Genomic DNA, 22,548 nt, shown 5'->3' on the forward strand with positions numbered 1-22,548 from the left:
AAACTATAGAAATATACTAGTAAGAGATGATGCCGCAATGGGTTAAACTTTAATGCATCCCTTTTAAAGTTGATGTAAGTTTTAGAATTGGAAAGTGTGCACCAAGAATATGTCTAAAGGTTAGAAGGGATGATGCAGCACAACAAGCAGCCCAGGATGATTGTACCCAGAAGATGGCACTCGAGATAGATTGCACCCTTGGACGATCTTAAGGACAGATCTTCATCGGGGGCTATCCAACTCTTTAAATTATCATTCGCGATATCAATTGATGGATGCAATCTTTTATGGTTGCAATCATACTGGTTGCGAGACTGGACCTTAGTAGGCTAAGTGTAAGAGTGAATTTGTGTTTCATTGTGAATGTAAGATAGGGTGCGAGTTAGCGCCTGGATCATTCTCAAATTGAGCTCAGTCGAAAGATTGTTACCATGTCAATGTCAATATAATTGGGGTATGAGGAAGATTTTTGCCCAAGTCTCTCATGGGTACGACCTTTCATACCTATTACAATAAATTACGCCTGGGCTGTGGAGTCGCATTTTAACGAAATAACAGTGTCATTTACTGCCGACGTCTTATATTGCTTAATTGCTGTCTCTTTTCAACAATTGTCATTGGTTGTGAACAATCGTATACCATATGAAGTATTTCAATCATAATCGACATGATAATGTCTCCGCTTATATTTGGCTAGTTATCTAATTGAAGAGATCTTACTTGTAAGCGACAACGATCCAATGAGTGATGTAAAGCGAAAAAGTTCATTGAATAGTTATATCCTCATTTCTTTATGGAAATTATTTTAAAATACATAGCTGAACAGCCCATTTCTGTAAGGATCAAACAGTCCGTGATAACGAACTGTTTTAAGGAGCGACCTGCTCAATAGTAACTGAAATTCTAAAAAACGAAATTTTACTACCAATAGTTAAATCAAAAGAGTAATGCTTATTTTAAATATTTAAGTTTCATCAAGTTTTGTCTTGTCCATCATAGATTACGAGCCTGAGAAAATGTGTTTTATTTTAGAAAATAGGGAGAAACACCCTCTAAAATTTATATAATCTTACCAAAAATCGCACCATCAGATTCAGCGTATCAGAGAACCCTACTGTAGAAGTTTCAAGCTCCTATCTACAAAAATATGGAATTTTGTATTTTTTGTCAGAAGACAGATCACAGATGCATGTTTGTCTGTTTGTTTTTGTTTTTTTTCAGGGGTGTTCGTATTGACTCAGTGGTCCTAGAATGTCGCAAGAGGGCTCATTCTAACGGAAATTAAAACTTCCAATGCTCTTTTTAAGTGACCAAAAAAATGGAGGGCACCTAGGCCCCCTTCCACGCACATTTCCCCCCAAAGTCACCGGATCACAATTTAGATAGCCATTCTGTTCAGCTTAGTCAGAAACCTAATAAATGTGTCTTTGGGGAAGCCTTAATCCCCCACAGTCCCTGGGGGAGGGGTTGGAAGTTACAAACTCTGACCATTGTTTACAAGTAGTAATAGGTTATTATGAAGTGTACATACGTTTTCAGGGGACTCTTTCGCGTTGGGGTGAGGGTGGATCGGGGGGAGGGGGTTACGTGGGAGGATCTTTCCATGGAGGTATTTATCATGAGGGAAGAGAATTTCCTCGAAGAGGGCGCAGAATTTTCTAGCATTATTTGAAAAAAAAAACAATAAGAAAATACATATTTTTTTCACTGGAAGTAATGAGCAGAATTAAAACTTAAAACGAACATAAAATATTACGTATATAAGGGGGTTCGTCTCCTCCACAATACCTTGCACTTTACGCTAAAGTGTTTTAGGCATTTCAACTCTTTATTCTACGGTCTTTGTGATTCAGGGGTAATTCTTAAAGATTTGGGACAAAATTTAAGTTTTAGTGTAAAGAGCGAGGTATTGACGAGGGGGCGAACCCCCTCATATACGTAATAAAAATACACAAATATAGAAGTTCGTTACGTAAGTTAATTCGTAATGTACGTATGTTTATTACTAACAAAAACGTTCGTAAAAAAAAACCAAGTTGCATTTTTAAGTAACCAAAAATTGGAAGGCAACCAAGCCTCCCCCCCTATCTTTTTTTTCAAAATTGTCCGATCAAAACTATGAGAAAGCCATTTGGCCAACAAAATTAATATGCAAATTTTGTTTTAATTATTCATGTGCGGTGAGCCAAAATTAAAACATGTATTAATTCAAAAATGTTCAGAAATAAAATAAAAAAACAAACAGAAATTATTCCGTGTATGAAAGAGGTTTTCCCCTCCTCAACGCCTCGCTCTTTAAGCTTAATTTTTTTATTGTTTGAAAAGTAGAGTTGTGGCAAAGAGTCAAACTTTAGCGTAAAGAGCGGGGCGTTGAGGAGGGGACAACCCCTTTCATATACGGAAGAATTTCTGTTTGTTTTAAGTTTTAATGTTGCTCCTTACTTACAGTTAAAAAAACGTTGTTTTTTATTTAATTTAATCTCAAGAAAGGTGCGTTGGATGCACTCATCTTAAAAATTATGCAAAGTAGGGGTTCAGTTGCCTTCTTCCTACTCTACCAAAAATGTTGTTGCATATGTTGCAACTAAAAATGTTGTTACTTATGTAGGCCGTTCCTAGTCGAGTGGATTGGTGCGCGGGATTCAGGATCTTTTGTCCGAGAGGGCGAGGGTTCGAATCCCAATGTACCCAATTATTTGGCTTCGGACGGGGGTCAGTGGCATGACTCTGTAAGCTCAGCCAGAGTCGACCCAGCTTTGGACGGGTACCTGGAGTTATCTGGGGAAGGTAAATAGGAAGGGTGTACAAAATCACAGGATGGTTGGCCCCCAACTCCCCATTGCACTTCTCGGCTTAAGGGCCATGAAATGGAGATCAGCACCGCCGGTAGGGATTGTAAAGTTCAATGCCATATTCACCTTTTTTTTTACCTTTTATGTTGCATCACTGCTGCATGTAGTTTAAAAGAGAGCTATAAATCTTTTTAAAAGGCAAGATAATTGTTTGATGCTTCTCAATTTTCGGATAAATTTGTAACTCGTAAAAACTCTTTGTGCTGTTTATATTGTCTGACGTATTTTACTTCATCATGTTGAGATATATTTTGCAAAAAAATATACTGGGTGCTCACTTTTTGAAAATTGTGCAAAATAGGAGCCAGTGGCCTCAATTTACGGAAATTTAGGAGAGCAAAATGTGTATTTTGAAATCTAGGGGACAAATTTGTCATTTGTTCAGTGAAAATACCAAAAAAGGCCAGGGGAGGAGTATTTTGAAAATCTAGGGGGGGAATTTCCCCATCTCAACTGACCTGACAATTAGTCGGAGCTTCGGCTTCCATCTTCCTCCTCTACCACAAATGTTCATTGTTGCATTTGGTTTAAAAGAGAGTCGTAATTTTGTTTTAAGGGGCAAGATAATTGTCGGATGGTCTTTTGGTTTTCCAATAAATCTGTAACACGTATGACTGCACATGGTGCTCATGTAGCTTGATGTATTTTATTTAATAGTGTAGCTACTATAATAAATTATGTTCACAATGAATGCCGCTGTTAAAAATTGGCTGCTTCAGTGTTTATGTTTTTTGTTTATCTAGCGTCGGTTATCATATGTCGTTTAATATTTTTGAGGTCTCTAAACGGAATATACCATTTGTTCAGTAGCTTCTGTTAAAATTTAGTTAAAATTTAGTAAATCTGTTAAAATTTAGTAAGCTTCTGTTAATGATTTTAAAATTTAAATGAGACCTGTCAGTGTGTGTAGATGTTTCAGACATGTTTCAAGTATCTTTCTTGAGATAAGTTTTGGAAATCGGGAAAAGTAAAAATCACTGAATTATGTTCCTCAAGTTATCGTTGGACAATCCCTCTGGAAAACACTTAGCTTTTCAAACAACTCACGTATCCCAGCGACGATTGATTGACAATACTCTTATTGCCATGACATTCTGCTATCCTAATCTTAGATCCAAGACTTAGCTTCCTAATCTTCTGAAAAAAAATTTTTAACTGCGGACTTACGCATTATTTAGCACACACTCGAGAAGTAAAGTTTGGTTAATCATAATGAAATATACCGAAATATGATGAAGATACAATACTATAGTAACAAAATTGTGAAAACTAAAACCAAGAATTATAGTAGAGGGGCCGCACAGAATGCACTATATGAAATACCTAACCCAACCAAAACACCATTTTTATATATTAAATATTTAATAGATATATACCTACAATGTAGATATCAACAGAGCCAAAGCTAATTTTCTTCGGATTGTGACTGTTAAAAACCTGTTATTGTCTTATCTGTAGTTCTACATTCTCGAGTGTGTACTAGATAATGCACAAGAACCCCGCGGGCAAATACCATGCACTTTGGCTATATTAATTCTTAAATTGTCCATGCATCTATAGTCCTTTCGTAATTTCTAAGTCTAATGTCTGTAATTTCTATCTCATTACACCATCTACTAACCATACTTACTAAATTTGACTTATCAGTATTATTTTTGCACATTGTATTTATTAATCACTTTAACCTGCTCATCTGTGTTTTTATTTATTTATTTATAACCCACAAATGAGCAACAGAAAACCAGTGATACTGGGATATAAGTGATATGTCACATATCATATATGATACAAGTAATACAAGGATAGGACCTTCGCTAAAGCTTTCTTGTTGGCTGAAATAAATGCCTTCACATTTTCTGCGAAACTCAGGACTAAAAATGTCTGATGAATCAGAGGCTTGCCAGTCTTTAATCTAAGCCAAAGAGTATGGGAAACATTTAAGAGTGCAAACCGTTGCTAGTGTTGGGAAGCATAATCACCAACGCCACCTAGCTTTTGATTATATTCCTTGATCCAGAACCACCCTCTTTGACAAAAAAAAAATCTGTCACCTTTGAGTCTTAACAGCTTAGAGTCTACAAGCCTACTTAACCTACCTAGCTTTTCCAAGCTAACCTATTCTTGCCTTGTGTAGACTAGATTTTGGCTTAAAATAGTTCTTGAAAACGAAAAGTTGTAATTAGTTATCACTCATAGAAAATACAGCTGTAAGCCTGTAAAATTGACAGTTGATATAACTAGGCTACTAGGCTATAAATTGCCCAATTTTCTCTGAGATTTTCTGCTTTTTTAGTGAAGTCGTCTGATGCTATAGGCTACTATTTGTGGCTCTGGTAATTTTTAATCCCTATATGCATGGCCGTATCCAGGGAGGTGGGATACGCAGTTTGAACTCCCCCTCCACCATTTTTATTATCCGACTCGTACAAAAGTAACCAAAATACATTTAAGTAAATTTTGTTGCGTTTTGCATATATTTTTTTTGTAAACCCTCTCCCTGTCGCGAGCAAAATACCCCCCCCCCGTCTATGCTCTAGAATCTATAGTATGCATCTCTTAGTCTAAACCGTGTCATCATGCTAAGCAATTTGCTTCCTACCAGATTCGAACTAATGATGTTCAAGTGAGCCTTCCTGCCTGTTCGAGGCTAATCGATTTTGGATAATTATTCAAGTAAAATGAGGGCTCATGCTAACATGAGTCCTTCAGTTTGTCACTATGCTATCGCTATTTGTGAATGAAATTTTGTTAATGGGGCGATTTTTGAGGTAATCAGGGTTGTCCGTGTGAACACTTGTAATTTGAATATTTTTTTTTTTGGCATGAGCCACATATCGTTTGTTTGAGATGTGAAACATTTTGAAAAATAAATATAAGTAAATTATATTAGGGAAGTTAATAGGGAAGTCGTAAAAGTACCCACGTAGATTTTTTTGGGGTTTGGGGAGGGCAAAAATAAAGTAAATCACATTTTTTTTTATAATTTCAACAATAAGTGCCTAGGAATTCAGTAAAATTCAGGATTTTTCGGGAAGGGGGCTAAGCCGTGAGGTTCTCTACCTTTTTGCGCTCGTCACTGGTCAACACATAGACATTTTCTGAGGTGTAAGCCGGACCAATCTCTGTTTCATAAATTTTTCGTCACATACAAACTAGTGTGTATTACTAGCTGTTATATTAAATATTGCACAATGTTTGGTGTCCTTTTTTGACTGGTTAAAATACTATCTAAAGAAGTAAGAGTGAGAACTCACAATTTTTTCCTGACCTTGTGAATGTCTGTCTTTTCCTGTGAAATATATGCTTCATTTAGATAATCCACATGAAAAAAAAAAAAAAATAACCATTAAAAAATGACCATCTAACCACAGAGATAACTTGCAATTTATCAGTGAACTGGAAACTATTTGGATTTCGAAGAGGAATTGCCTCTATCATTATCTTTACTAATCGATTTAGGCCTATATATATATATATATATATATATATATATATATATATATATATATATATATATATATATATATATATATATATATATATTACGAAAAGAGATTACACCAATGCAACAGCACAAACACATTGAAAAAAAAGAAAAAAGAGAGAGAGAGACAGAAGGAGAAAAGGAAGACTGTTTTCCTAAATTAGTGATTAATATAGATCAGCACTTGAACGAGGCCTTGTGAGACGTGAATGACCGAGCTGTGGACTAAATCGAGCAAAGGGATGATCAAAGTCTGGGAAATGGGATATTTACTAGAAAAAAAAAGCTGTACGAACTGGAAATTTCTCCACACTAGCTCTGGAACCATGAGAATGATATATTTGAAATCACAAAAAATGAAGAAAACCTGAATGGTTTGATCCGGTGCAAGGGCTATTTGAATTATGCTTGAACTATGCTCATTTATCCATTTTTAGTGCAATAGTGATATTTAAGTGCAATTTGAGCATTGAATCTTCTGTAGTTTAATATTTAATAGTTGTGGAAAATGAGCGAGTATTTTATACTCAGACGAATACATGCTAAGCTGCTGTTGAGTAAGGTCTCTCTTTGATAGGCAAGGAGATTCAAAGTATTTAAATTATATTTTGATCATTTAATCGCAAGGTAAATGAAAGTGACTTGTTATCGTTAAAAATCGATTATAGAATAATTTATCACGCTGAAATATAAGCCTAGCAAAATAAAAAAGGAAATCAATGTCATTTAATCCATTTATCTAATAAAAGAAATTTTGTGATGACTATACCGAAAGGACTTCGTGGCAGATGGTGTTTTACATTACAATGTGACAAACTAAGTAAATAAACCTTGATTTTCCTTAATTTTTGAAATCAGAAAACACGTTAAAGCGTACGCTACTAACGTAGAAATAAGGCAGATTAAGGCTTTCAAAAATTAGCTTTCTATTTGGCCCTCTTAATTTTAACTGCGGAGATACGGACTGTAAGCAATATCAACGTTATTATTCACAGGCTAATTTCCAATGTTTTTTGTCGTACTGACACGTTTTTATTTCCCGTCGCTAGATGACCGTTTTGTACTGCATCAACCAATAAGAATCCAAAATGATTTCAATAATAAATAAAAATGGCTTTATTGAATGTACATTATGCTGATCTATGAGGTCAAAACAAAATTTTTCGGGTATTTTTGATAACGTGAAAAGAGTAGATCGTTCTTACCACAACTCAAACCACATACGGCGAATAAAACTGTAAATTCAACGATAAAAAACTGAATCATCCCTTTCTTCAGTACGGCTTTTCCAGCAGTCAACCAAGTGAAAACAGCCCTTCGTTTACAGGAACTTGTCCTAAAAAAAAAAAAAAAAAAAAAAAAAAAAAAAAAAAAAAAAAAAAAAAAAAAAAAAAAAAAAAAAAAAAAAAAAAAAAAAAAAAACACTTCTGATGCGCCCAGTTTGCCTTTTGAGGCTTAAAAAGCACCAATGGAAACTGAATCTAACCTAACGGGCCCGGCACACGTAACTATTTTCGGGAACCGATTTCAGCATCTCAGTGGGCAAATGATAGCGGAAAAAAAACATGCGTTTTACCCTAGATTTTCAAAGTTAAATATCATAAATACCTTTACTCAACTACAGGTTATCAATCATTGCATGATTGATTTAACTTATTATTTAGTTATTTTATTATTGTGATTGAAATGTTTTATTATTAAGTCTTTATTCTTTTTATATTGTTTATTTTATTAAAAACAATTATTAAATTTAACCTTCTTTCGTTTCTAAATTCTAAGGTTCCTTTTATTAAATATCTAATTATTAATATCATCATTCAGTTCTTTTGATTTTCCTGCTGAAGAGAAGAAAACAATTGAGGATTTCTTATTTGATGGTCGTGATGAAATTCGGCATTTTTTTTGTAAGTCGGCACCGAAAACTATAAAAATTTTCAAGCTCAAATTGGCGCCGTTTTGGTGAATTGGGGCAACAAAGCTTCGTCTATTCTTGGCTTAAAAATAAAAAGGACGGGGAGCATAGATAGGGAACAGATCGGCGGTGTTTAATTTAAAAGTCGGTATACTACTTATGACAAATTTTACAAGAGAGAGGAATAACTGACAAAAAAATGTTTGAGGGATTTGACTTTCTAAGACGATTTGTTTGTAAAAAGAAGCTTTCAAGTGGCTTTCAAGAATCAACAAAAACAGTTTTTAAATCAGAAGCTCTGTTTGCCAATATTTCAGCGATCGACAAATAAAGATGAAACACATTTGAGATAGGTCTTGCCTAGTTTAGTGAGTTTGGATGCAAATCTTCGTTTCTACCCTAAATGATACAAAATCCAGTGTAAATTGCCACTGCCCAGGTTTCCATAGCAGCATTCCTAATATTGACTGCAATCCTTGCAATAACTTATCTGGCTTGGATAATTAAAAAAGGATTGATTTATCGGTGTTTAAACGAGCATCCTTAAAGTGGAAGCACGCTCAGCATCCATTTATTAATCAAACACCTTTTTGATGTAAATTGATTTGGAGCATAGAATTCTGAGAATAGAAGTTGTTTGCCTCCACACCGAAATAACTGCTGGGGAATTCGTGCCCTGGGCTTGGTATTTTGAGATAGGGCTTACCTATCTTTTTCCTCGTTTGTAGAAGAGTAGAAGAACCTTCTTTGGTATTTCTCCTCAAGTTAGGCACCGGTCAGTGCTTCAGATGTTCAAGGGGATTGGCCCCTGCGCATGGTTTTGGCAGCCTTCAATCCGTCCAATGGTGGCAGCGTATTTAACGAAATACTTTACCTCATGGTTAGACACTGACCAGTGGCATGGCGAGAAGGTTGTCATCACTGCGCCCAACTTTTTCTTTAATGGTATATTTTTTTAGTGACAATTTACACTCCAAAAATCCGCCTTTGAAACTGTTCTGTTGTCTGATTTTAGAGCTTGAAAACATTAAGCATTTTACCCAGTCTTGGACAAAATTTTTTTGTCTTTTAATGATTAGTTTTGGCCATCAATTAATTAATTATTCTCAATATGAAGTAATTAATTTCATCAGCTTAACCATCAATTAGCGTTATTAATGTCATCGTCATTAGTGTCATCTTTCTAAAGTTTAATGTAGCTGGGTCATAGCAACACTTGGTTGCACCCAAAACCCCGCCTAAACGCTGCCTGAACAGACCATCTTTGAGAGCTGTCAGAGAGATATGAGCTAAGTAGTTAAAATTAACCTGGGTAGGTCTAGTAAAAACACTAGGGTTATATGGGACTTGATTGACACTGACAGATCCACATGAAGTGACACTAATCTGCGTCATGCCAAGTTTGCTTCAAAACCCGTCCGCGTGCCAGAACTCAGCTAAACTAATATCTAACAATGAAAAGTGCTTTAGCTGGGTTTGAAGTATTCACTGAATCTGCAAGGCCATCAGCTGTAATGGATTAAAGGAACCCATTGAGTCGGAAATTCTGATATTTGACATCTTATTTGCTTCCACATTTTTCTTATACTTGGTTTATAAGTGGTTCTAGGTATTCATATTGCTGGCTGAAAAGCTTATCTGTTAATCTGGAATCTACACCAAACTCAAAACTGAATCCAGTGCAATTTATCGGTTTGATTTGTTGAAACTTCCTACTGATACTGATTTAACTGCATTAACTTCCACTGATACTGAAAATACGGAAAGAGGAGCAAAGGAAAGATCCTTCAACGAGGAGATCGCAAAATTCGAATCTACAAATTCGAATTCGACCATGCAAATTTCTAAGGGAGGAACATATCTAAAGTTCTCCCACCTAATGTAAGTGTCTGTGTAACAAACAACTTTTTTGTATATGAATCTAATCGGTTTTTTCACCCAATAGTTTGTCTTTTTTTATCTTTTTTATTAAAAATATTTAAATCTAAACCGGTAATTTTTCTAGGCGTTTTCACCCAATCATCGCTACGTCGTTTCAGTAGGAACTCAACATGACATGATAGTAAACGTGTGGGATTGGAAAGCTGGAACTAAAGTTGCATCCAACAAAGTGTCCTCTAAGGTAAAGAGTGTCTCCTTTGCAGAGAATGGATCTTACTTTGTCACGGTAGGAAATCGACATGTCAAGTTTTGGTATTTGGAATACTCTAGGAATGCAAAGGTAATTTTTTTTTATAATTTACTCGAGATTTATAGAAACCTTGGATTAAAAGCAACTCAACAGATACAATTATAAAAAAGGCAAATAAAAAAAAGAATTATGTTAAAAAAAATTTAGACCCAGTGATGGTGGCGTAGATGCTGATGGGGGGTGAGTGAGGGAGATAGGAGGGAGGGAGGGAGAGAGAGGAAGATTTTTATCCGATATATTTAAAATACTCGCTTAAGTTATCCTAGTGGATGGAAATGTAAAAATAAAGATTCTAACTTTGGTGATAATGGTAATACTTGCATATGGAAAAAATCTCTACTGAAGACTAATGCAAATGATATCGGCATTGAGTTGTGAAGACCTAGGGCCTTAAAAATGGAACTTTTGAGACTCTTGCCCTTCAAATGCTTGAACTATAAACATATGATAATGGTTTCCTATATACGTGTTCGCAGCGGGGTAGGAAGCTTCCAAAAATCTATACCCTTGCCTAAAGATCAGTTATTAATGGTGTCTCCACATACGGATAAAATTTTTAATCCTTTTTTTCTTGCAAACACTCAAGCAAACTCAGCTTTCAATGTAGCGCTAGTTTTTGGAATTTGAGCTAGTTTTGCAGACATATTTTGCATACGGTGAAGCAATAATTTTCGTTTGTTTTAAGTTTTAACTTCGTTCCTAACTTCCGTAAAAAAGACATCTTGAAATTCAAAAGACCGAGAAAGATTTGCTAAATATTTGCCAGATGAATTGTCTACGGATATTTTTAGGTACTCGAGTGACTGACCGTATGCCAAACGACAAACTGTACGAAAAATGTAATTCTAGCTCACTTTAGGGCTATATTAAAAAAAAAAGGTTGAAATGATTAGGACAATTCTCACTGATGAAGGATGGCATACAGCTAAATATTGTTCTTTTTGGCCAGCCGTTCGGGGAAATTTTTTGCTCTGCGTTGGGCAAGTACCGATTTCCAGATTCGATACCTTTGGCCGGGAGGGCAATGCGTGGTTGGGGGCAAATCATCCTACGCTTCTCATGTTGGCAAACCAGCCGACGACTCGGGCCGAACTTATAGGGTCACACTATTGACCCCAGTTCCAAACAAAACAACCAGCGACACCAGGACTCGAACCCCTCACATCAGGGTTTTAAGTCTGGAGCCCTAACCACTTGGCTCGGACGGCTCAATGTAATCAGATTATAGAAAAAACATCTGTTTACTCATTTTCAAAATGGATGGGGGGCCTCAAAACCTCCTGTTTATCGTTTTAGACTATGAAAAATTGATTGGCTCATTAAAATATGTATTTTGACCGAATTTAGCAAAAAAAAAATGTTTGGTGGCACAAAAAGGCTGAAAATACCGCCTTGCTGAGGCATCAAGTCTTTTGTTATGTGAAAGGGCACCAGATATGGCAATTTTCTTTCAAATGAGACTCCTGAAAACATTCTACGACTGCTGTTTTTTAAGATCCCCCTTAGGGGAAAAAGAAGAAAAAAAGAAAACAAAAGAGGAGGACACATCAGTGTTTCCCAAGCGAAAAAACGATTTTCCCTGATGTTGAAGTTGGGGGGAGGGGGTGTAAATCTCTTTTGCTTAGACTTTCGATTATGATGATTCCAGTATTACAGTTTTCATTTTCAATCTGATGTTATTTTCAAGGGGTTTCAGACTATTTCGAAATTCCCATAATTTGTTTTTGCTTTGAACTTGCACTATAGATAGTAATCAAAATAATTAACACTATTCCCGAATCAGACTCAAAAGATAGTCTTTTACAATAAACATTTTTTTACGTGTTTTTTAAACTTTTGGTTTTTACGGGTCATGGTTCTCTCTTTGCTGTATTGCAGCCTCTACTGTAACCAAGATCTAAAGATTGGTATGTTTGTCCCCCTCCCTCATTCCTTCGGCAGTGCGATAATCGACACCTGTGCCACACCTTCATTTTTTTTTTCATGGACAGAGATACTTTTTTCGCATGTTTTTTTTTATATTTATTTGTCTTGCAGCATGTAGGAAAAAGTATCGCCATTTTGAACTTTGGCTGTTACAAAATCTTGGCAGAAAATAACTTTTTACTACTGTTTACGATCGTGTCATTCATTCAGGAGATAAAATTCAGTTTTATGACATTATAATTCTTTGGTTTACGACATTGTATATTAATTAATATTAATGTAAAATTAAGATAAGATTACTTGGAAGTTAGTCGTTGATTCTTTTTGAAGTAATTTAATGATAGTATAAGATACTTATGCTCAAGGTGTTGACTGGAATTTTCAAATCTGTTTTTCGACAGCCAGTTCATTTGATGTTTCATACCCTTTTCGTAAACCTAAAAATTTAGATTTAAATTAAAAAAAAAAGTTTTTGGAAAATTCTGTCAAAACATCTTGTGCTTTCCGAGTGGAATGTATTTCGGAAGGTTTCATCTGCTTCTTTTCCCAACGATTCTTATATCGCAATCAATGACGATAATAGCCAAAACACTGATTTTTGAAAGCATTAAATAAATACATACTAGTCTGCTCGAATGAAAGAAAAGATTGAAGTTGAAACTTAATACGAATAGAACTTATTCAATAAAAACTCGGTCATTACCAATAAAATATTCAAGAAGTTCGAATAAGTAAGCTATTTTGCGGTCGAAGCATTTTTATATAAGAGTTGAAATTTTATCATAGTTGTCATTCTTGTGTTAGAAAATTCAATTTTACCCATTGAGATAAGAAAAAGTCAATCTTTAGAGAAATTGGGGATTTGAAGGGGACAGCCCCTTTATATGTATTACAGTGTCTGTTCGTTTTAGATTTAAAGTCGCTCTTTATCGTTTTTGTTCTTAATATAATATTCAAATCTACTCTGAACGGGAAAGGGATATTCCCCTTCTCAGCAACCCCTCCTCTTCAATCTAGTGTTGGAATTTCTTATAGCAACGGGCTAACTTATAAAGCCTGTCGTTTTTAGCTATATTCGACTGTTTCGCATCTCAGGATTCATTTTGCGCGCTTAGACGCTCAAATTTTACGTGACATTTTATTCTTTCTGAATATGCATAGAACACATGTTTTAAGTATATATGATTAGCATTTTTTTGGTGGTTTTGATAATATACTTCTAATCAGACATATGAACAGTAATTTAACTTTGGGGACGGGCAAATTTAAAAAAGTACTAAATAGTTAATTATAAGGAAGATATTATAAAATGCGCAAAAATCAGCAACATTTTGGAGGGGGCACAGACCCAAAGCCCTTCTCCCTCGTGAACGCACAATTGAACTAGATTATGTATATTATGCATATGAGAGGCTTCCGAATTATTGTTTTACCTTGTTTCGCTGTTATTTTAAGCTGTGATGTGCTTATTGCCTAAGGCATTGCAACCATACTTCTTATCTTTCAAGAAAATGCCGATTTAGAATGGTTGAAATTCCAAAGAAAATATTCAGCTTGAAGGTTAGCTTAGTCATTGAATTGACACCTACGATCATGGAAATTTCCAGGTAAAACCCACATCCAAGTTGGCTATATTTAGTACTTTGATAGGCTATATCTACATCAAAGTCGGGAAAACATTGTCTGGCTCCTTATGTTAGCCCCTTTTAAAAAATTAAATAAAAAAAAAACAAGTTTTTTTAAAATGAAAGTAAGGAGCAACATTAAAACTTAAAACGAACAGAAGTTACTCCGTATATGAAAGGGGCTTTTCCTCCTCAACGCCTCGGTCTTTACGCTAAAGTTTAACTCTTTCTCTTAACTCTATTTTTAAAACAGTAAGAAACCTTAGCGTAAAGAGCGGGGCGTTGAGGAGGAAAAGCCCCTTTCATATACGGAGTAATTTCTGTTCGTTTTAAGTTTTAATGTCGCTCCTTACTTTCATTTACAAAAACTTGTTTTTTTTTAATTTAATTTCTGGATGTTTTTGAATTAATGCATGTTTTGATCTTGGCTCTCCGCACATAAATAATTAAAACGAAATTTGCATATTAATTAATCGCAATTAATCGGAATATTTTGAGAAAAAAGGAGCGAGGGAGGAGGCCTAGTTGCCCTCCAAGTTTTTGATTACTCAAAAAAGTAACTAGAACTTTTATTTTTTTACAAACGTTTTCAGTGGTAAAAAATATACGTAACTTACGAATTAACTTACGTAACGAACTTCTATATTCGTATGTTTTTATTGTGTATATGAGGGGGTTCAACCTTCGTCGCTCTTTACACTAAAGCTTAGATTTTGTCCCAATTCCTTAAGAATCGCCTCTGAATCACAAAGGCCGTAGAATAAATAATTGAAATAACTAAAAATTCTTTAGCGTAAAGAGTGAGGTATAACGAGGAGGCAAACCCCTCATATTCGTAATAATTTTTGTTCGTTTTAAGTTTTAATGCTGCCCCTTACTTTCAATACAAAAAACTTTTTATATTTATTTTTTCATTGTTTTTTCAAATAATGCTAGAAAATCCTGCGCCCCTTCATTGAAATTCTCTTCCCCCATGAGAAGTTTCTCCATGGAAATATCCTCCCACGTAGCCCCTCCTCAACTCTCCCTCCCCCCTAAACCAAAAAATCCCACTGAAAACGTCTGTACACTTCCTAGTAACCATTGCTATATGTAAACACAGGTCAAGGTTTGCAACTTGCAGCCCCTCCCATGGGGACTGTGGGGGAGTAAGTCGTCCCCAAAGACATAGTTATTAGGGTTTTCGACTGTTGTGAATAAAATGGCTATCTCAGAATTTTGATCCGCTGACTTTTGGGAAAAAATGAGCGTGGGAGGGGCCCTAGGTGCCCTCTAATTTTTTTGGTCACTTAAAAAGGGCACTAGAACTTCTAATTTCCGTTAGAATGAGCCCTCTCGCGACATTCCAGGACTACTCAGTCGATACGATCTGGAAAATTTTTCCCCTGGGAAAAAAAAACAAACAAATAAACACGCATCCGTGATCTGTCTTCTGGCAAAAAATGCGAAATTCCACATTTATGTAGATAGGAGCTTGAAACTTCTACAACTAGGTTCTCTGATACGCTGAATCTGATGGCGTGATTTTCGTTAAGATTGTATGACTTTTAGAGGGTGTTTCCCCTATTTCTAAAATGAGGCAAATTTTCTCAGGCTCGTAACTTTTGATGGGTATAACTGCTCTTGATGAAACTTATATATTTAAAATCAGCATTAAAATGCGATTGATGTAACTATTGGTATTAAAATTCCATTTTTTAGACTTTCGGTTACTATTGAGCCGGGTCGCTCCTTACTGCAGTTCGTTACCACGAACTGTTTGATTGGACGAAGCTGAGTAGAAATTGTCCAATTCACATAAACCGGGACTTGATATCAATGTAGTAAATAGGAATTTCGTTTATCAAACAGTTCGAACTGGTAACGAACTGCAAGTAAAGAGCGATCTGGCTAATAGTAAATTAAACTATAAAAAGGGATTTTAATTTAAACTAATACACAAGAGAATTTACTTTTTGTGCTAATTTCAAATATGTAAAATTTATTACACTTAGTTACTCATCAAAGCTACGAGCCTGGACAAATTTGCACAATTTTCGAAAAAGAGATCCTAAAACAACAAGTGATCTTGATGAAAATAACACTATAAAATTCAGTATATCAGAAAACCCTATTGTGAAAATATCAAGTTCCTATATACATAAATGCAGAACTTTACATTTTTCTCCAAGAAGAAAGATCACAGATTCGTTTTTTTTGTTGTTGTTATTTTATTTTATTTTTTAGCTACTGAGGGAAATCTATAATTATATAGGCTTATGCTACGCATTAACACATATGTAGCCTATGAATTACATACAAATCTATTAGAATATTGGTATTGGTCTATCTTGGTCATCAGCCTAAAACTTAAGTTTGAATTCAAGGAGTTTATATGTTTCGAATTTGCAAATGTTTATTTATATTACATAGGCGTTGTAGTTTTTATTAATTTTAACCAGGCACTGAAGATAGACCGTGGATATGCATCCAAAATATGTAATATTTTCGTAGTTCTTTATTTTGGCCTAATCCTGTTGGTTTCTTTTGATGTCTCTCTTAATATGTTTATCATCTGTTGACATAGGTCGTGCAGGGATCTTTTTAGGAATTATACCTAAAATATAGTATGATTAAATGCTAACCATATCCAAATTATTAAATATTTAAACTAATCAATATTGATTTTAACCCCCCGTCTCCAAAATTTCTAAAAAAAAAAAAAAAAATGAAAACTCAAATTACAAGCTGTAAAATGGGTATGCTTAAACGGTCTATTTTGAATTTAGATAAGGCATACAGCTTTACTGAAAACATCCGACCCACAAAGGGGGAATAGATTGTATCAACTATCTCGTCATATATATATATATATACATATATATATATATATATATATATATATATATATATATATATATATATATATATATATATATATATATATATATACTATGACCAAATAGTTGATATAATCTATTCCCCCCTTCCGCTAAATATTATGGCTAGTGACGCCTCTTGGAGAAAGTATACAGTTCTAAAACATTTTCATGCTAAATCTTTTTGTATGTTTAATTACCTGTTTTCTTCTTGTTCTATATAATTTTTATTCCACTTTTTGGGTGTTTTTATTGTTTCTGTTTTTATTCCTTTTTTTTCTTCTCCGCTGAGGTCTGATACAGACGAAACATTCCGTTATTTGTCACTTTTTGCACATTTTATCAGCAGCCCTAAATTTTGGGCATTAGCCAAAATTTTTCTTTTTTTTTGTCTGTCATAGTTGGTTTGTCGGGCTTGATGTCTTCTTCTGGGAATTTTACCTTTGCAGGAATCTCCTAACAAATAAAGTTATATGCTATTACATTTTATTTTTCATTTTTCGAAGTTATATTGTAAAATTTCAGGAATTATGGACCACAAAAAGCATCCAAAGTATGTCTACTTCATTGAGTCATTTTTTAGTCATTTTAGCGAATACAGGGGCGCAGCTCTAGCATTTTATTTTTTTTTGGTCGGGGGGGGGGGGGTAAGTCGGATCCATATCTGGATAGTCAAGGTGAATGGGCTGTATAATAATTTTATTCTTCGAATTATTGGGGGGAAACTCCCTAAAACATTTTTTTCCTCCAGACAGTTTGTACCTGAGTGAATTATCTGGTAATTTATGTGAAGGACACTGAGAGAACGAGGGGAGGTCGAGAAGCCAAGGTTACCTGCCTGAGATGTGAAGGACACTGAGAGAACGAGATTAGGTCGAGAAACCAAGGTTACCTGACAGAGATGCTGGGGTGCTGTTTTTCCCTCCGGTGTAGGAAGCTATGTCTCATTTAATAGGTTCAAATATTTGTTGATGGGAAAGATAGGTGGCTTTGTCGGGTTATGGGATATAAATCACCTCGTTATATAGAGTGGTATAGCTGGGGATAGCTGTTGTGCAGAGGGGGATGGCTGTTCCTGGGTGCAGTCTCCAACCAAAATGAGTTTATTTTGCTGTTTCGTTTACTTATTTTGTGTTAGTGATGGTAGAAGAAGGGCAAAACTGACATTGTCCCTAGGTACTGAAAACCCTAGCAACGCCTGTAGTTATATAGGGGCATCAGAACACCAGAACAACTAAGTGGATAAAGCAATAAAATTAAATAGAATGTATAATTTATTTAATATCGTTGTTTTTATATTTTGTTTCTGGATATGGCTTATATAAAAGTTTTCCAATACATTTTATTATGTATCTGACTAGACTGAAATGCCTAAGGAAGTGCGTGACCAGTCAGTCTTGCTTAGGTCTAGAATTTTAGTTCTTTCTGTGTGTGAATGCCGGATTATTCTTTATAAATCTTCATTTTAAGTTTGTTAAGAACTTACAGAAAAAATAACAGAAGTTAAAACCCTGTGGATAAAACAAGGAACCAACTTTTAAGTTAGACAAGAGATAACAGTTTCCTGTTGATAACAGTTACTTTCTCTAAGGCAAACAGTTTCAAAATAAAAGTTTCTCCTGTGTCACGCTTCAATTTGTAAAGGAAAAAGCAACACGCTCCCACTGACAAATAAAAGCTAATTTGCTTTTGTATATCAACCACAAATTAGACTTCCTTTTAACGGAATGCACGATTCACAAGAACTTTACATGAATACAACTATGGATAAAAGGCATATATATTGATTTGCCGAAGATGATTACCTACAAGTTAAAATCGTTTTTAAGCCCCTTTAGATCCTTCATCCAGCTTACGGAAGTGTTATGATTTTTTTTTTCGGGGGTGGGGGGCAAAACCTTCTAAACAGCAGATATAAAGTAGCACTTTTTTTATTTAGTAATGCGAAAAGTATGTATATCGGAAAATACAGACTAACTTTAATCTGTAGTATTGTAGCGGATAGGGGGGGGGGGAGAAGACTGAAGCCTCAAAAGTACGTTTTAGGCTCTGGTTATGCTCATAGCGATTTAGAACCAGTGATTAATCTATTATATCCCACTGAAAGGAAAATTTTAGGGTTAAGAGTGCAATATGGATGCTGTGGGGGGGGGGGTAGTTATTTTATTGCAAAAACGTAGATTTTAATTAAAAATGGCAGTTTCCAAAATTGAAGCATTAAAAGCTGTACTTTATCCTGAAAGGGGGGGGGGGGATAAAAGCCCTAATATCAAGGATAATTCTATTTTGCTGTGGAAAGCAAACTCTCTTTACAAAAAAAAAAAAAAAAAAAAAAAAAAAAATAACGGCACAATTGCTAATTACTTCAAAGAGGGTAAAAAGTTAGACATAAAATGGGCTAATAATTGGGCAGTGACTTGACCGGATAATGGCATGCTCTAAAATCCCCCCAAAAAGGCTTCACACATGTATCTAGATTCTTAATAAATGTCCTACTTTTGCCAGAAATCCCAAGAAAACATGGGAAAATTTAACATTTCACAAAGTTTCGGGGGGGGGGCGAAGCCCCCCCCCCCCCTGCGTATGTGCCAGGACAAATTGCATCCCCTGCCTTCCTCTCTCCAACTCGTTATAGTTGAAATCACCGTTTGTGGATTCCAGCTTTTTGTGTTTTGGATTGATTGGAAGATTGGGAAAGTTTGATTCTCCGATAATGCCTGTCATATGCAGCTTGGCCGGCTATAGATAGATAGATAGATATATAGATAGATAGGTGTATTTCAAAAACCCATGGGCCATATACACACAAAAATATAAATAAATAACAAACAAGCAAGGAAATTAACAACAGTACGAACACGCACAAAAAACAGAATTCAACGCAAAAAGTGCCTAATCTAACTACAAAAGAAATTAGTCATATAAAACTTTTTCTTCTTATTAAGGATTTATCTATATATACTCCCACTCGAAATATTGTGGTTGGGTTACTATTTTGTAGAATACCCGGAAGCATCAAATTAATCCCATGCAAATAAATTTCCCGTAAATCCAAGAGCACCGGGCATTTCCGGAGAAAATGATCCAAGTCTTCATCATCATCTTTACAAAGGGGACAAGCATACCGCCTATCAGGACCAACTATCATTTTATTTTTGTCGAACGTTTTTTGCCTGTTCTGGATTGGAAGACAATTCGCCCTAAGCTGAATCCAACGACGTAGAATCATAGCCGGTAAATTAAATTTAAAATAAACTTCCTCTCCAAAACTAGGTTTTGCCTGATTATAATGTTGTAGGGTTGTAGAATCTAAAACCAGCCCTTGCCAATGCTTAATTTCCTGACTCTAATATAAATCGTATCTGGCTTTCTAAATTTATTGGTACATCACTAGAGCAAAGACCATTATTCCATAAATAAGGCATTCCTACTTTTTCTAGTAATGATTTAATTTGGGATGGCCACGAGGTTTTTAAACCACGTTTCAACATCTCTTCATATGTCACTCTTACTAGTCTATCTTCATTACTCTTAGTTAACTTCAACCAGAATCTAAGCATTAAAATATACCTACGTAGCTTTAAAGAAAACAGGCCCATATCACCTTTCAGAATCTGTGAATGAGTTGTCTGATGTAGACCAAACACTCTTTTATAATGGAAAAAGTCATAATATAGTTTTTCATGGTATAATATTAATTATACTATGTATTAATATTAATTAATATAGTATTAATATTAATTAATAATAAGTTTTTCATAGTCATAATATAGTTTAATAATATAGTTTTTGTGTAACACTAGTACCCATAGACATTTGCAATGATTTCCTGAAGTTTTTGGCCTTTTTTTTATGCTAAAAAGTGTAAAAGTTTCCAACTTTATTTTTTTTTGTAATCTGTTTTGATTTTTGGTTTTAATTTTTTGATTATCTAGTTTTTGAAAACCCAGATTTCCAAGTAAGACTATTTTCAAAATTTCGCTAAGAAATTTTGAATGATAGAAAAAAAATCCTGATTTTATTTTCTAGCTCAGCATGTAAGCTTTGTATTAGAAAAAAATCTATTATCTTCCTAAAAAGGAAAAAATTACAAATGAATCTTCACATTCTGTCGTGGGTTCTGACTCCCACCCCCTCTACATTTGTGCGTGATGTCCTCGCATTATTCTATACTTTCATAAAGTCATTGACATTTGAAAAATCTATTGGTATTAAGGGGATACGGATAAGGAATAGCCAATCAAAGAAATGCAGATTGATGCTAATTAACTATATTGATTAGAGGCATAGAAAATTTTTCAGCTGACTGTTCATTTACTTATCACAACATGAAGTCTGTCATCGTTATGCTAATGCTAATGCACTTCATCTTCACATTTATTAACATAACCTAAATTAGGCTAAAATATGGGGCAGTAAGAGCAAGCATTTTAATGAATTTGTTTAGTCTAAAAGCACGTTTCAAGTGTCTAAATAGTACTGACAGGTAGGAGAAGGCCGTAACTATGGACATAGGCTATTACCTGTTGAAATATGAACAATACAGCCTGTTCAGCTGCTTGATGATGAAAAACGACTTTAAATCATTGTTGAAATCCCCAGCCAGAAGACTTGGGTCCCTCCTTTCAAGTCATTAATCTGGCCATGTAACATAAACAGGAATCCTATTGGGAGGAAGAGGGACTAAGCACAAAAATCTGTTTTAGTCTCACAATCTTCGAATGTTCCTGGGAGGTACGCTCCCCAACTAGTCTCATCGCATCAATTCGGTTTTAAGCAAATACTGAATCTTATCCATATTATTTGTGAATTCTTTATTCTATAATTTGTGTAGTTACTTATTCCTGAATTAAGAATATACCCTACCCCTTAAGCTGCACTCTTGGTCTAATCCTTGGTTTATACAGAAAAGAATTATTTTGTTCACACATGGTTTTCATGTCGGCCAACATTTAGTGGTCAAATGCTAAAAGTTGAAAGAGCGGGGTTGAGATGGATGAGGATGATATTTTACTCCCATGCTTTCACGACTAAAGCTGCATTTTTTGTCCCTTTTCTTTTGTTTCTAAATAATTTTGTTGAACTGGACAGCCCTAATCAGCTTCTCAGCTTCCATTGCTATTGCTGCTGTGTGGAAAAAATGGTGGAAAAATCACTCCGTTTCTTTGTATGAAATACAAAGTGTTAATTACCAATTTAAAATTGGTAATTAAATTGCGGCGATGAGCAAATTTCGCTCCTGTGTGAATCTAGGGTAAGATTGCACATTTTACAATGGGTATTTGTTTGTACTTCTATAAGACAAGAATGTTTTCATCTTAGGATTCTCCAGATCAATTTGAACGAGATCCTTCTCCATGTGTGCAGGTCAGGGACATATGCAAATGAACTTCAAGGCCCATTCCTTTGAATTTCTAAATTTTCTTGAATTTCAGGTACTTGTCTAAATTTTAAAATAAATTTTTTTATCGCCCCCCCCCCCCCGAAAGCAATTCCTGCGCACCGGCCCTATCCAGGTAATACAAAAATATGATGCAAAATAGTAATACGCGTGTTCAGATGATGAATGTCTTTGTTTTGACTTCGTTTGATTTGTGGTTTCATGCTTTTGAGCATAATAGCTATTATTTTAACACTGCCACATTCATTCTAGCTGTGGTAAGAGGGCACAACCGGATGTCAATCATAATAAGAAAATGA

General features: G+C 35.0%; 1 protein-coding gene across 11 annotated transcripts in view; it reads left to right on the forward strand.

Annotated features, from left to right (window-relative positions):
* The window catches only part of LOC136027600 (mitogen-activated protein kinase-binding protein 1-like), a 215,511-nt gene that overhangs the window by 61,003 nt on the left and 131,960 nt on the right, over positions 1 to 22,548 (forward strand). For all 11 annotated transcript variants that reach the window (XM_065705011.1, XM_065705005.1, XM_065705009.1 and 8 more), the window contains one exon: positions 10,254 to 10,469. In XM_065705011.1, coding sequence (XP_065561083.1) covers positions 10,254 to 10,469 — 216 coding nt within the window. The remainder of the gene's footprint in view (positions 1 to 10,253; positions 10,470 to 22,548) is intronic.

This window comes from Artemia franciscana, chromosome 5, assembly GCF_032884065.1.
Source record: "Artemia franciscana chromosome 5, ASM3288406v1, whole genome shotgun sequence".
NCBI classification, from domain to species: domain Eukaryota; kingdom Metazoa; phylum Arthropoda; class Branchiopoda; order Anostraca; family Artemiidae; genus Artemia; species Artemia franciscana.